Genomic DNA, 14,317 nt, shown 5'->3' on the forward strand with positions numbered 1-14,317 from the left:
TGGCGTACTTTTCGCAAATAATAACTTTTTTGTGAGCTCGATGTACTTTCCCAGTTCGAAGAAAGTGACGATGCTATTGGACTGACTCTTCCGTCTGTGATATGTGAAATGGCTTCATTCAAAACTGTGCGTTTTTCTTCTTGACTTTGTTCTTCATCTATCCAAAAACTGACTTCTTAATCTTCGTCTTCAATACTACAAACGGTTATATCCAAGATGATATCAACCTCTTCGTCCCGTGAAGTTGGAACTGATGAAACTTCCAGAGAAGCAAATGCAGCGTTTAAAGTTGTCTCTTCAGCCTCTTCCACAGAACTTATTTTATTTCCAGTGTCATTACTTTCATCATGATCTTCTTGTTTCTAACAAACGTGTAAATTATATAACTTATTAACTTGTTAATTTATTTTGGATGATTCTACAGTTCACCATCGCATTCGCAATTAATCAACGCGTGTATTCAACAAATGATCTATACAAGTCAACAAATGTCTCTCAAAATTTTGAATGCCACCTCTAGCGACTCTCCAACGTCAACTCTTTCTTCCTCTGACACACCGTCTAAACTCAATTCTGTCGTATTACCCGTTATTGTCAAGTGTGGGAATGAAAAGCCTGAAATATGAAAAAAGGGAATACATGTCTTTCCGTTACTACTGTTCCTCGTATGACCCGAGTGGCCGGTATGGTTGAGTCAGATTGATTTTAAAAAATACAATGGAAACTCGATAAAACTGACAAGAGCTAAGGGACTGCCAAAGTAATTGTTTACGCTCGCTCTACTAAACCTAGTTTCGTTATATAGAGGTCCTTTTCCATTAATGTTACTCATTACTGGGGTGAAGAATATTCCTTGTTAGTAAAATCCAACTAGTGGTCTATTATCAATGATGCGTTCTGATTGGTTGAACTACTACTAAGGTACATGTTATAGCCTACTAGTAGCAAAAAGCGCGCGCTTTTTGGCGGCAAAAAGGATTAAAGTCTAGCTTTAACTAGCTAATTTTTTTTATTCTCGATATAATCCTTGTTAGGAGGGTCAACTCACACGCTTCGGTTTACAGTTTAATAAATCATTCCTACCTTATGTAGAATTTTCTTTTAATATTATAATTATTTACGTGCTCACTCCAATTCAACCGCCCTAGTGACGTAAAGCTTCGGATATCTTCATCCATTACTTGGTCCAGACTAGCCGTGCTTTAGGGTGCATACAGCTTGTTAATTTCAAATTAAGGGATAACAAAAACATGACTCGTGTGAAAAGAGAGCAAAATTAGACATAGGCGTAAGAAAATTTTTCTTGAAATTTCAAACACCATGGATTATACATACCGGAACCAATTGGAACTTTCACATGAAACAGGCTGAAGATTTCTTCTGAGACCTTCTTGTTTACCCGACGAGGGTTTTTCAGGGATTTCTTTTCGCCTCTGTTAATTGGATACGAGCATCTAGGTGGCAGCTTCTGGAAATGTGAGGAGAATTCGTATCTGTGCTTTGGACAGATTGTCATTTTCTCCATATCGTCCCTTGACAGGTTATAGATGCCGGCACGATTAAGGATGATCTCATATTCGGCCGGAATATTGCTTGAGCCAAGTCCGCGGCAGCCGCTCACACCTAGGTTAGTAAGGTAACCAGACAAATCCTTCCTGCAAGCGCTGAGTGGTATGATACTTGGGTCTTCTGGTGCATACGCGGCTGGACCGCAAGTGCTATCACTTGACGAAAACGAACAACTCATTTGTAGTAAGCTTCTCTATCTTATTGTTTTTCCTTATTTCGTCGATAAGTAAACTCGAAGCAGGAGACTCGAAGACAAGCTTACAAGGTATCCAAATTCAATAAGTGACGTCTCGAGAAAACTACGCAGTTATCAGCCAATTACTTTCGGGAATTTCTTAACTAGTTAACAGGTCGATCTCGGCTATCAGAGCAGCGTCATTTTCCAGCTAAAAGTAAATTTTGACCAATTCTCAGCTATCATTTGAACCACATTTGAGGTCTCACTCAGACCCCGTTAATTGCAAGCATGGGTCCATGATATTGGAAGGTAATTATCTGCACATATGCGAAGAAATTTGTTTGCATCTGTTACAAGGCAAATACAATGACGGAATAGATAAACAGAGAATGACGGGGTACCGAAGAACGCGCCCCCGCCCCGCCCCCGCCCCGCCCTTCCTCCGAGAAAAAGGACACAGGTGAAAAAAGTAACAAAAAAGAGAATAATAGTAAAAAAAATAATAATGAAAGAAAATAGGAAATCAAACATTCAATCGGGCTAAGTTGCTAACTAAGAAAAAGGATGCCTTTTTGACCTCGTTACTGTGGAGCCTCGATACTGTAAGAGGGGTCAAAGAAAATATGCCCGCTATATCGAGGTATCATTATGTCGAGGCTGTTTTCCAAGGATGTTACTATTACTGAGGCGAGGAATTTCGTTTGCTTCACCGAAGACTTTTGTATAGATGTTTAAATATCGAAGGTTCCACTATTTTCTAAATTATGTCAAAGCCTCCCTCTAGCTAATGCCAGTCCTCCCTAAATACACTGAATTTCCAAGATGGCGCCGTCTTGGGCTATTTCCTTTGGGTTGAGCACCTTTTGTTCGTTTTCAAACGTACCAGTCGCGGTATTTCATTATGTTTTATGTTTATCTATATTCCTTCTATCTACGGATCGTACTTAATAGCGCAAAAGCGCAAAAAAACGTCAGAACGGCTTACAGCAAACACGAAAGGAACACCGATGTCTACAAGGCCAAGTCGAGTAACCTTAAGAAATGTAAGTACTCTAGTTTTTTACAGTTTCAATAAGCCAAAATGATTATTAGTGTCTTGGTTCCATGGATGATAGTAGACTGCAATTTAGCTGCCAGACTTCCATCAGCCTTTTAGTTGTGCGCTCTAGCTCCATTTGAAAACGACCGATTTTTGGCTCTTTTACAGACGCTGAATTTAGGTCAAGTGAAATAGGACATTTTTAGCCCTGCCCGTGACTGTTTAACGAAGTTCGTGGTTTTAGAAAGTAGCCGTGTGTTGTATTGTATCCCATGTAAAATATGAACATCGGTCGTTTATTTTTAAGGATTCTGTGAGTTTCAGAAAATTGCTAAAATTCGCTTGTAAAAATGGCGCCCGAGTTGGTCGAATTAAGTTGTCCTCGTATCTCCAATACTGGAGCAGTAAAGGACAGATGTTTGGTATATTTGTTCATTACTGCACCTAAGCTTTCTAAGATGTTAGTATGAACTAATTCTGCTGACCCCATTCCGTTGACATTTTTAACATTTTGCCCAGTTTTCTCTGACAACCACTCTTAAGCTGGTTGTTATTTAGAATGCCTAATTTGTTTAGTCTGTGAGCAGTTTTGGAAAATTCATTTTTGACACCATTATTTCCAGCAAGTATTGATCCACCTAATAATTCCAATCTGTCCAGTAGGTCAGCTTGGTTATTATAATAAACAACCCCTGAACCGATTTTTTTGTATTTGTAACTGGTTCGGTGAATTGGAATATCACTTATTCTGTTCAGGTCATCAAATACCATTTTTGATAATGGTGAATACTTCTTTTTACTATTGAACCGCTTTCTGAGCAGATCAAGGGTATCAAAGTCCACTTGCTTATCATATACTTTTTTACAATCCTTATGAGCAGTTAGTTTGAGCTGGCCATAAAGTTTGGGCACGTCAATGGTTACATTTCCATAAACACCAGTATTAGGGTTAATCTTATAGGCATTCCTCTTATTTTGTGTATAAATACCCTTCCCAACCTTTAGAGTTTTTGTACCTTCCTCTAGAATGCCAATTCTTTGTCGGTATTTTCTTATGATATCAATTCCTTCATCATATTCGGCAATCTGGTCCTTTTTCTTCTTTCTGGCAGTTTTTGTTGTGCTCAAATGGGCTTTCTTCCTGCCTAACTCCTTGTTCATTTCACCAGATTTATCCAGAATTTGTTTCGCGTAATTTGGTTGTTTTAAGGTTTGCAAAAAGATGTCAGCCGGTAATGGCAATTGCTGGTTTTGTATGAATGCCAATTCTTCTTGAGTAAATCCTTTATTCATATCAGCTACCATTTTGGGTGCCACCTCACCACTTCGGCCTGGTAATGCTAATCTTTGAACTTGTTCACCATAGGGGATAACTTGTTTATTAACATCTTCTCTCAATTTACTGATTTCCTCAATTTCCTTATCAAACTTTTCTGTTAGAGGTTTTAGATCTTTAGCCACCTTTTCATATAAATCTTGATCTCTAGTTTCAACTTCTTTTATAGCATCCCTAACAACTTCAGTCATTTTTCCTGCTTCAATTTTAGGAATACTGAGTCTCTTGAATCTTTCTATATCCATTATACTATTGTGTTATATAAAACTTATCTCAACTTATCTCAATTTATCTAACATATTAGTATAATGGATATTCCAAATGATGATTTCAATGAAGATGAAAATGCCAACTTCAAACAGCTGTACAAGTATATGCCCAAGTCCAATTTTAGGATGCTAATATGTGCCAATTCAGGGTCAGGCAAAACAAACTTACTTTATCACATACTTATGAAACCATTAGTCTACTATGACCAGATCCATTTATATGGCAAAAATCTGGAACAGGAAAAGTATCGACACATGATAGAAACAATGAATGATATTAGTAGCCAGGTTGGATATGACATAATGCATTGCAATAATGATGACATTAAACCTGTCAATAGTCTGGAGAGCGATGCCCAGAAAATTGTAATATTCGAAGACTTCATTTGTGATAAAAACCAAAAGCCGCTTATCGATTATTTTATTCAAGGCCGGCATAAGAACTGCAGTGTTATTTACCTTTCACAATCATTTTATAAAACTCCAAAAGATATCAGACTAAACTGCAGTCATTATATTAATTGTTTATGATTTCCCTAGCAGTAATGAGAGAAATATGATTTCTAGAGAGTTGAATGTAACAAAGGATCAGTATATTAAAGCCACTAAACAGCCGTACTCATTTCTGTATGTTGACAAACCAATGAAGACTGTCAAAAGAAACTTATGGAAATATCTAATATACTATTATAAAATGGGAATTTTTAATCAGCAACCTAATTATAATCAATCATACTCAAAAGGAAAACGCGGTATTACTGGCCCTCAAGGACCTCCTGGCCCACCTGGCCCCGCTGGTGCTCAGGGTATTCCTGGCCCTGCTGGTGCTCAGGGTGTCCCTGGACCTACTGGCCCTAAGGGTGCTACTGGTCCTACTGGCCCTAAAGGTGCATCAGGCACTGGTTTTAATCTCACATCAAGGGGGGATTATAATATGTTAGGTAAACAACTGAAAGGTATGGCTAACGGAACTTCGTTCACTGACGCTGTAACAAAACAGCAACTTGATACTAAACTGTCACTTTCTGGTGGATTAATGACCGGCAATTTGGATATGAATAGCAAAAAGGATATACAATGTAGCACAACCAGATGGTGATAATCAACCAGCTACAAAAATATGGTCAGAAAATAAATTCCTCGATAAGTCCAGTGGAGTTATGGCTGGACCACTAAACATGTCCAATAATAAAATTACTCATCTTGCCAAACCAACTGAGGATAAAGATGGGGTAAATAAGAAATTCATAGATGATAATTATTTGAAACTGTCCGGTGGCACTATGACTGGTCATATAATATTGAACAATGCTGTTCTTACTTCACAATATCAAGCAATAAGCCGGAACACTGGAAATGCATTTTTTGTACAAATTACTAATCCATATGTTTACCACTAATTTAATATGGTCAAAAATAAGATTATTAGTCTTGGAGACCCGACTGATGCTACTGATGCTGTTAATAAACAGTATTTAGAAAAATCACATGTTAAACCCAGCCATTACAATAATGAATTCAAATATTTGATGACTAATAGATTAGCATGGACTGATCTCGAACCGAATAACATCGATAGTTTTGACATTTCTAAAAATGATAATTTAATGCCCCAAGATGGTAACTACCATCAATACAACCACAGAGTTCTATATACAACCATTATAAAAGATAAGCAAGGAGGATACTCTTATGGAATGGGAATCAAGTGTTATCAACTTAATAAGGATAAAGATTATTATACTCTTTGTATTGAAATCCTCAATTCAGATTACCAATTATGGCATAAATCAGTTGCTACAATTAATAAAACCACATCAAATGGGGTATCAGTTGCTGGTTTTACAGTACAAAAGTTTTCTCACCAGTACACAAATAGTAGTGGGAACACTGCATATATGTATTATATCAAAATAATTGTAAACTTTCAAAAAACTGTATCAGGTACATATTACAGTCTGAATCTTTACTTTAATTTACCTCAGACAGGCATTGATCTCAAAACTTACCCAGAAAATTGGATAAATAACTGGATGATTGCTTATGGTGTTTTCGGAAAAGTGTCATCGATCGATCCCCAAAAGACATATGATTATCATACGGCATTTGATATCAAACCAACAGAAGTTGTTTACAATGTTGATCTGGATATGAACAGAAAGAAGATACTGAATATAGCGCCAGATAAAACGAAGAATAATTCAGCGGCGACTGTGAAGATGGTCAAAGATTTGGATACCAAATTGAACCCCCATACAAAGAATAATGCATATAGGGAAATGTTTGAGGAATTTTATGATTTAAGTGATGCTAGTAACTATAAAATAACAATAGGAGTATCAGGTATCATGGTTTCAGGCATCCTACCTAATATTTATTTTGCTAGAATGGATACGCCAATATTTGGCAGGGCGGATTGAGGATAAAAAATACCACATTAAGTTTGCAATTATTCAGTAAAAGGAGCTTTACTCTTTGTGTTGTTATGCAGCTGTGGCTGAACCGATCATTTAGTATTAAAACATTGATGAGTGATGGAGCTTATGAAAAACCACATTTGATTTATGACAAAACAACAAAGAAATTAAAACTGCAAACTAATGGTCATGGGTCAACTAACGAAACTTCTATCACATTACTAAACAGTTTCAATGGTAAACGTGTTGTGTTTTGGTTGACTAAGAAAGGTACAGGGGCTGACTTAACAGCAAAAGCATCAATCAGTAATCATAGTGCAACATTAACTCTAAGTTCAACTTAAACATCACAAAGTACCTACACATTCAGAATATTCTCAGAAGATACAGTGATCTATAGAGTAATGTACACTCCAAACTTTCATGACTTCGATTCTTTAGAATTTCATAGAATAATGTTGCGGGAAAAATTGAACGGTTCTTATGTTCTGTAATTTGTCTAAACTAATAATATAAATGAGTATATTCAATTTCAACCACATTGACAAAAACAAAACAAAAGAAGAAATACAGGAAATCAAAGAGCTGTATAAATATTACCACTATAGATACTAGTGCTATCAAAAAGCTTATATACACTACAAAAAAGTCAATCTGGCTTCTAATATTGTATCGGCGGGTTTAGTCATTATTGGTAGCGTAGCTGGTGGCATCACAGCCAACCCCATTATTATAGGTACTGTAACAGGCGCCGGTGTATTACTCAAAACATTTTGTGAAACTAAGAACTACAAACGTAAAATAGAAATGAGTAAATATGCATATACAACATATCATAAAATATTAGCCGATCTCAAAACTTCGCTTTGAGAGGAGCCCTTTAATAAACAGGACTTTTTGAAAGAAGTTAATGTTCTTGATGATACAATTATAGATTTCTGCCCATTAGTAACAAAATTTGAAAAACAATATGGGAAAAAGTTCCTCCCCTATCCAACAGATCAATAATGCCTCCTTAAAATTATTCTATTGACGTCATCCTTAATGTGACCATAAACTTTGTCCCACCATTCATTGTAATATTTTAGTGCATTTTTTATTTGTGTATGAGGAATGGACTTGTATTCTATTCCTAAGATGTCATATAGTTGTTTGATGATATAATTTACACTAATAAGCCGTTTTCTGCCCACATCTGGGAGTTCAATACGGTCAAATAGTTTGAATATTCTCAGGATACTCTCTCTATCATTATAATCAAGTTGGATATTATTTTTTTGTGCTATATCATTTAGCGTATTGATGATATGATATTTTCTGTAGTAGATAGACTTTCTTTTAATTCTGTATCTATTTTCATAAAAGTCAATATACTCGTCCGCCATTAAATAATCATGTACTTGGCCACAATTCTTACACACAAGAAAGTTATCCTTGATCAGTCTCATAGAATCGCAGCAAAAATCTCGCTCAGGCTTACCGGGATCCTGAATCTGTTTATCACAAAATATACAATTAACTTGACCCTCTTGGATCAATAACTCGTGAACTTCTTTATTACACATTACTATATACTATATTTAGATTTTTTCTCTTAAAGTATGTTTCGTTTTTGACCTCACTTATTAGTTAAAGTTGATTGTCAATTCATTGACTAACTGTTGTTGCTTTTTGGTAATCTTTGTCAATGCTTCTTCTTTTGAACACTTATTGTAACGCTCCATTGTTTTGTATCGTTTGCCATCAATTTTTGTATCATAATATAGTAACTTATTCATTGGATCATCTTTGATCTTGATTTTATCACCAAACTTCTGGCGCAGTCGTTCTCGCATTTGATTTTCTGTCTCAATTTGCGTTTGATGTTTGTATTCAATTTTGACTGTCTGTTTAGGGATTGATTGTTTGTTGAGTAAACGGTCCCCATATTTCACACTATAATATCTTATGTATTCGGCTTCCACTCTGTTTAATTCTTGTCGGTCCTTACAAGGTGCGCGTATTATTGGTGTGATCACTGGATTATCTTTCTTATATGGATATATTGCACTTGATTTTGTGGTCACATGTTCATTGAGTCGTTCTTGTAGATTTCTAATAGAGCTGCCGATATATAATTTGTCGTTGTGTTTGAATGTGATCTTATAAATTTGACCATTATGGTAGTCATCATTGAAGTAACTATTCACTGTCACGCAGAGCGGTGGCATTCTGATTTTGTATTTGGGGTCCAATTTTGTTGTATCGAGATGGATATGATTTAGTTCTGGATAACGCAGTATAGAGTTGTTTCTTGTCCATTTTTTCTGCATCATAAATGTTGTATGGAGTGCTTATTGTTCCTCCCTGATATTTGTACACTGTAACACAAAATGCTGGGATGAAAGATTCACGGAATTCACTGTGACTGAATACTGTTCCATTTAGCGTGAATTCAAGATTGCCTTCATCATTCTCGTTAATGCTCTCAATATTGTACTGCTCCATATTTAACATATCTTTATTGCGCATATTTTGTGTTACTATCATTGGCATTCCAACCGCTACCTTATATTTCTCCCTATGTCCTTGATATTTAAAATCGATCTCATAATATTCCAAGTTTTCTGTAAATCTGTTACAGCATTCTTGTGTGACATGCCGTCTTGTTTTGTTCAGATAGCAAATATTATAGTAACTATCCACTGGTGGTTCAAATTGGTGTTTGATACTGCCACACTCAAGAAACTTGGTTAGCAGATCCCTTGTTTGCGGGTCGTATCGAGCATATTCTTCTATATACTTCATTTCAACCCGTCGTGGACACATCTCAGAAACAGCCACTGACTTAAAATAATCGTAAAACATATCAGATGGCTCTACTGGGTCGCATTGATTGGTATCGCCAAACATGTAAATAGTGAGCTTATATTTAGTGAATGCTTGATAGAGCTTCATCATCCACTTATTAGGAGTCAGTGTTTTGCCCTCTAGTGCTGTTATGTCACGTCCGTGATGATCACAAAAGAACAGATCAAATGTGTAACACTTCTTAGCTAACTCATAATTATTGTACACATCACATAGTACCGATTTTACATTCTGGATAGCCTTATTAGTAAATGATAGGATTATGGGATCATCAGCTGCTAGTGCCTTTTCACATAATCGATATGTTTTACCACATCCGGCGCCAGCATAATAAATAGCACCGTCTCCCACATAATCAGAGTAATTATCAGGATTAAAATTCTCCCTGTAATGTTTCTCGAAATATACAGCTGGGCTATCAGTTTGGAATATCTGTCCGATACTGTCAGTTGTAAATTCGACATCTTTCTTGTTGGGGTATTGGTTTTTAGGATTAGTCATAAATACGCCATCAGTATTGATTGCATACACTTGACTGATTCCATTGCCATCATTATCGTGACTCGCATTGTCATGTAACATGTTCAAACATTTTAATATGGACTGAGAGATAACAAAGCGGTTGATTGATGTATTGTCAGAAAATATGCGCTCAATTTGACGCTCTCTGATTAGATACATTTCTTGTTTAGTGTTTGTATTCTGATAACTGTCTATTACCACGTCACGATTCTCAGCAAGAGCAGATGTCCAGATGCATTGTGCTGTATCGAGTGAACTACAAGTAAGTCCATGATCCTTGCGACTATATTTCCTACCCAGTTCGCCGATGTAACTGTTTGCTAGTAATTTGGCCTGAGATTCTGGAAACATTGAAAAGATTGCTAACATATAATTCTTGAATGTGTCTGGGGATAATGTTTTACGTGCTTGGATATACCATTTGACATTAGAGATAGGCATCTTAAACTTTGCGATCAATGTTTGTACTAATTGTTTGCTATAAAAACCGGCTTCAATTTTGATACCTTTTCCTAGTCGTTTTTCGATGACATATTCGTCGATGTAATATTCGCCAGTCTTAAATACCCCATCAAAGGACTTGATAATATCGTGGATTGTATATAATGGTATTGGTGATTCATTATCGATCAGTATAGAAGGATAACATTTTGAGATATCTAATGACACTAAATTATCAGGTGCTGGGTCAGTTGAACACCATTGTAGTGCTCGAGGATAAAAATCATCTAATACTTCCCGTGTTTTGGTGTCATATTGTGATTCCGGAAGATAGCCTCTCATGTGTTTCAATAATGAGGTTGCCAGCGAGGTGTATGACTGATTGCACCATATAAAGTCATAAGATTTGTATATTTTATATAATCGCTCACAGATCGATTTACGGTTTTCATATTCGTTGTTAAGAACGTACGTGTTATTCTTATGATCCATAAAGCCGTCTAACCTGCCATTATTATTGTAATGTAAGTACTCGACAAAATAATTAGTCCTGATCATATATGTTTCGATAACGGGCTCGATTTTCGTGTCAGGTGGCAAGGCTATAAAATGGTTCTCGATTGTCGATAGCGTTGGTTTGCCTTCTTCAGTGAGCTCATTATTTTCCAATTCTTCGTACATGACATAGTTACTCGATTTATTGGACCATTTGAGTTCTGACATGTAGCGCCATAAATTGTCGGCGCCACCTTGGTTAGCTTTTGTAGCAATCTGTTTGAGGCGGTCATCTTGAATAGGATACAGATGGTGATCTTTAATGTAGAATACGAGACAGACTGATTGGTTGTTACTCGCAATATGTTTCATAAATTTCCTCCACGTTGAGTCATAAGCGTGGATCGATACATTTGGATGACATGCTTTGGCCCAATCAATTAATTCTTGTGTTGACATCATTGGAAAACTGGCTGACCCATTAACTTCCATCTCGTCATATAATTTTGGATACGTATATTTCTGGAAACCCTTCTTACCCTTGCAGTTATGCCAAACAAAATCCACCATACAGGTATTATCGCCCCGTTGTTTAATCTGAAACTGCTTATCTAAGAAGAATGTATTTAATTTAAGGGCGCCGGCAACATGATCTTTAAAAAACTGCTCATTATGTGTAGTTATAGTATCTCCAATTTCGGCTATAGTTTCCCTTGATAAGACTGTGAAGTTATTTTGGAGTAGCGTACACATTAAGAATTTGTACATATCAGGTTTGCTTAATTTTGGGACTTCCATTTTGAATGGCCCATATGTCTTATCAGTGCACTCAGTTCTATTGCCGATGGTATGTTCAATAACAGCGTTTATCGTAATTTGTGCCCGTTCTCGTTTACCAGGCATCTGTTCTAGTCTTTCGTGAAACAAATTTTGAAATGATGAATATTGTGTGTACTTTGATACTCTAGCTCGCCCCAATTCCTCATCTCGCATATCTTGCAATGAAACAGGTTTTTTATTTAACGCTATAATAGGAGCTTGTTTATCGGACAGTTCATCAAAATACTTGATTCGGTCCTTAACCATTGCATTTGCTGCCAGAGTTTTCAATGTTGGCAATCTATTGGACTGTTTTGGTAGCTTGGCTGGTCGTTTTATTGATTGTTCTAGTTTTTCAGCCGCTAGTTGTGTAAGTGATTTAGGCTTGAAGACTGGTCCTACCTGATTGGCGCTCGCAGTCTGATTAACTGGTCCTGTTCATTGGACGCTCGCAGTTTGTTTTCTCATTAACATATTTATTAAATCGTCCTTAGACTTTTTCGTTAATTCTTTCCTATTATACATACTAATAGGTTGGATAATTTTATTTGCAACGATTTTCTTACTCAAACTCATATACTATATTAAGATCATTCCTCTTAAAGTACTTTTCGTTTTGTCCAATTAATTAGCAAAAAAATAACCAGTCTGAACCGGCCTCAAAAATGCTGACATCAGCAAGAATCCGAAAATCTGTACTGAGTGTGAATTTTGGAGGGGACAGCCATCGTAGTGACAGAGGGGAAAAAATAATAACAGATCAGTCCACTGGGTTTAAAATTGTTTAGCCTGACATTTTATGAAAGCGAACGGGAATGACATATTTATTTGTTCTGGAGCGATGAATTTTTTTTTAAACGCACGTTTTATAGCAAAAATTTGCCAAAACTTTAACTGAGAGCCATTGCTAGATTCTATGGTATTTTTTCTCGTTCCTTTTTTATTTCTAGTTCTGTTTCGTCACATGAACCGTGATGTCAGCTTTTTGAGTTAAGATAACCATGTTTAGGCTGTTGTGGACAGCCTATATGATCTCAGTCGTGACAGATGAAACCTTTTTTACACTTGGGTGCAAATGTTATCACGGATGGATCTTTATTACACTTGGGTCCAGTTATTAAAAGGTACAGTCCAAAGCTAGTTTTATTTCATAAATGTTTTAGCGCACAGCATGGAAGAATTTCTTCCCTCCTTCCCAAATACTTGTTACAGTTTATATGAGTACAAATTCTTCATTCATATCCTTCTGGAGGTCTTTCCGAGGAATCTTCTGAGAAGTTCTATGGACTCTTACAGTTGATTTCACTGCTACGTATACACCCGGATTTTTAGACATGATTCCACGGTCATGATTCGACCTGTCATAATTCGACACTAATCACGTGACGTATCGCTTCGCAGCCCGGGGGGGGGGGGGGTACTCCCATATATGGGCTATATGGGTACGTGCCGCGGAATAGGGTATGGTTTTTGAGGTTCTCGGTCCTTAAATAGGGTATCTATTTTGACCCTTTTGTTTCTGTGTCCCTGGTGTGGTCCTTAGGTAGGGTAGCTTAATTGTATTATCCAATACTGGAGTGTGAAAACGCCCGCCGGTTATGATTGCATATTATTAAACTAGGCTTATTCTAGTATTTTATGCTTGATGCTATACATCCAATGTTACAGAGAAGAAATAACGTTTTCCTTTTCATGCTGTTAATAATTTTGTTTTTTCCTTGAATAGGGTGTCATTTTTCGGTTTTGGGCCTTACAGTCAAACCAAGTCAAGCGTACCCCCCAAGATTCTATTAATTAATTGATTATTTGAAAAATGAATCCGTTAGTCGTTCCCGTAACTGGTGTTAAATTCAAAGCGGCATTTCTGCATGCGTAATGAGCAGTGAATATTTTACGAGGACTTCTCTGTATTTGGTCAGTTTGGAAATCTTTGAATGGATTAATCTTCTTAGAAGACATTTACATCAATTTCACGAAAATGGAGCTAGTAGAAATTTCATAAATGCATGTGAATTCACGGCTCATTACGCATGCAAGACTGCAGAGATCAATCTGAAATCTACAACTAGCAACGGATTCAACTTTTGAATAATAAATTCATTAATGTATTCTTGGGGGGTACGCTTGACCTGGTTTGACTGTAAAAAGGATATCACTTTTCGCTTTCTTAGTCCTTAAATAGGGTTAGGGTTCACGAACCTTCGCGGCACACCCCTATCCAAAATTCGCGGGAGTACCCCCCTCCCCTGGGCTTCGCAGTACCTAAACGGTCGCAAAAATAATTGAGAGTTCTGCAGCGGGATCCAAAACAGTGAGAGAAAAATCTGGCTGGCAAGGAAAGCTTAGCACTAAAGGACATAAGTGTAACGAAGCTAGAATCCC

At 36.7% G+C, this 14,317-nt stretch overlaps 1 protein-coding gene across 1 annotated transcript; it reads right to left on the reverse strand.

Annotated features, from left to right (window-relative positions):
• Nucleotides 1-8,989: 8,989 nt before the first annotated feature.
• LOC140949632 (uncharacterized) lies at nucleotides 8,990-12,202 on the reverse strand. Its single transcript, XM_073398786.1, has one exon. It carries the CDS (start codon nucleotides 12,200-12,202, stop codon nucleotides 8,990-8,992), a length of 3,213 nt encoding a protein of 1,070 aa, XP_073254887.1.
• Nucleotides 12,203-14,317: the final 2,115 nt, after the last annotated feature.

Source organism: Porites lutea, chromosome 10, assembly GCF_958299795.1.
Source record: "Porites lutea chromosome 10, jaPorLute2.1, whole genome shotgun sequence".
In the NCBI taxonomy this organism is placed as follows: domain Eukaryota; kingdom Metazoa; phylum Cnidaria; class Anthozoa; order Scleractinia; family Poritidae; genus Porites; species Porites lutea.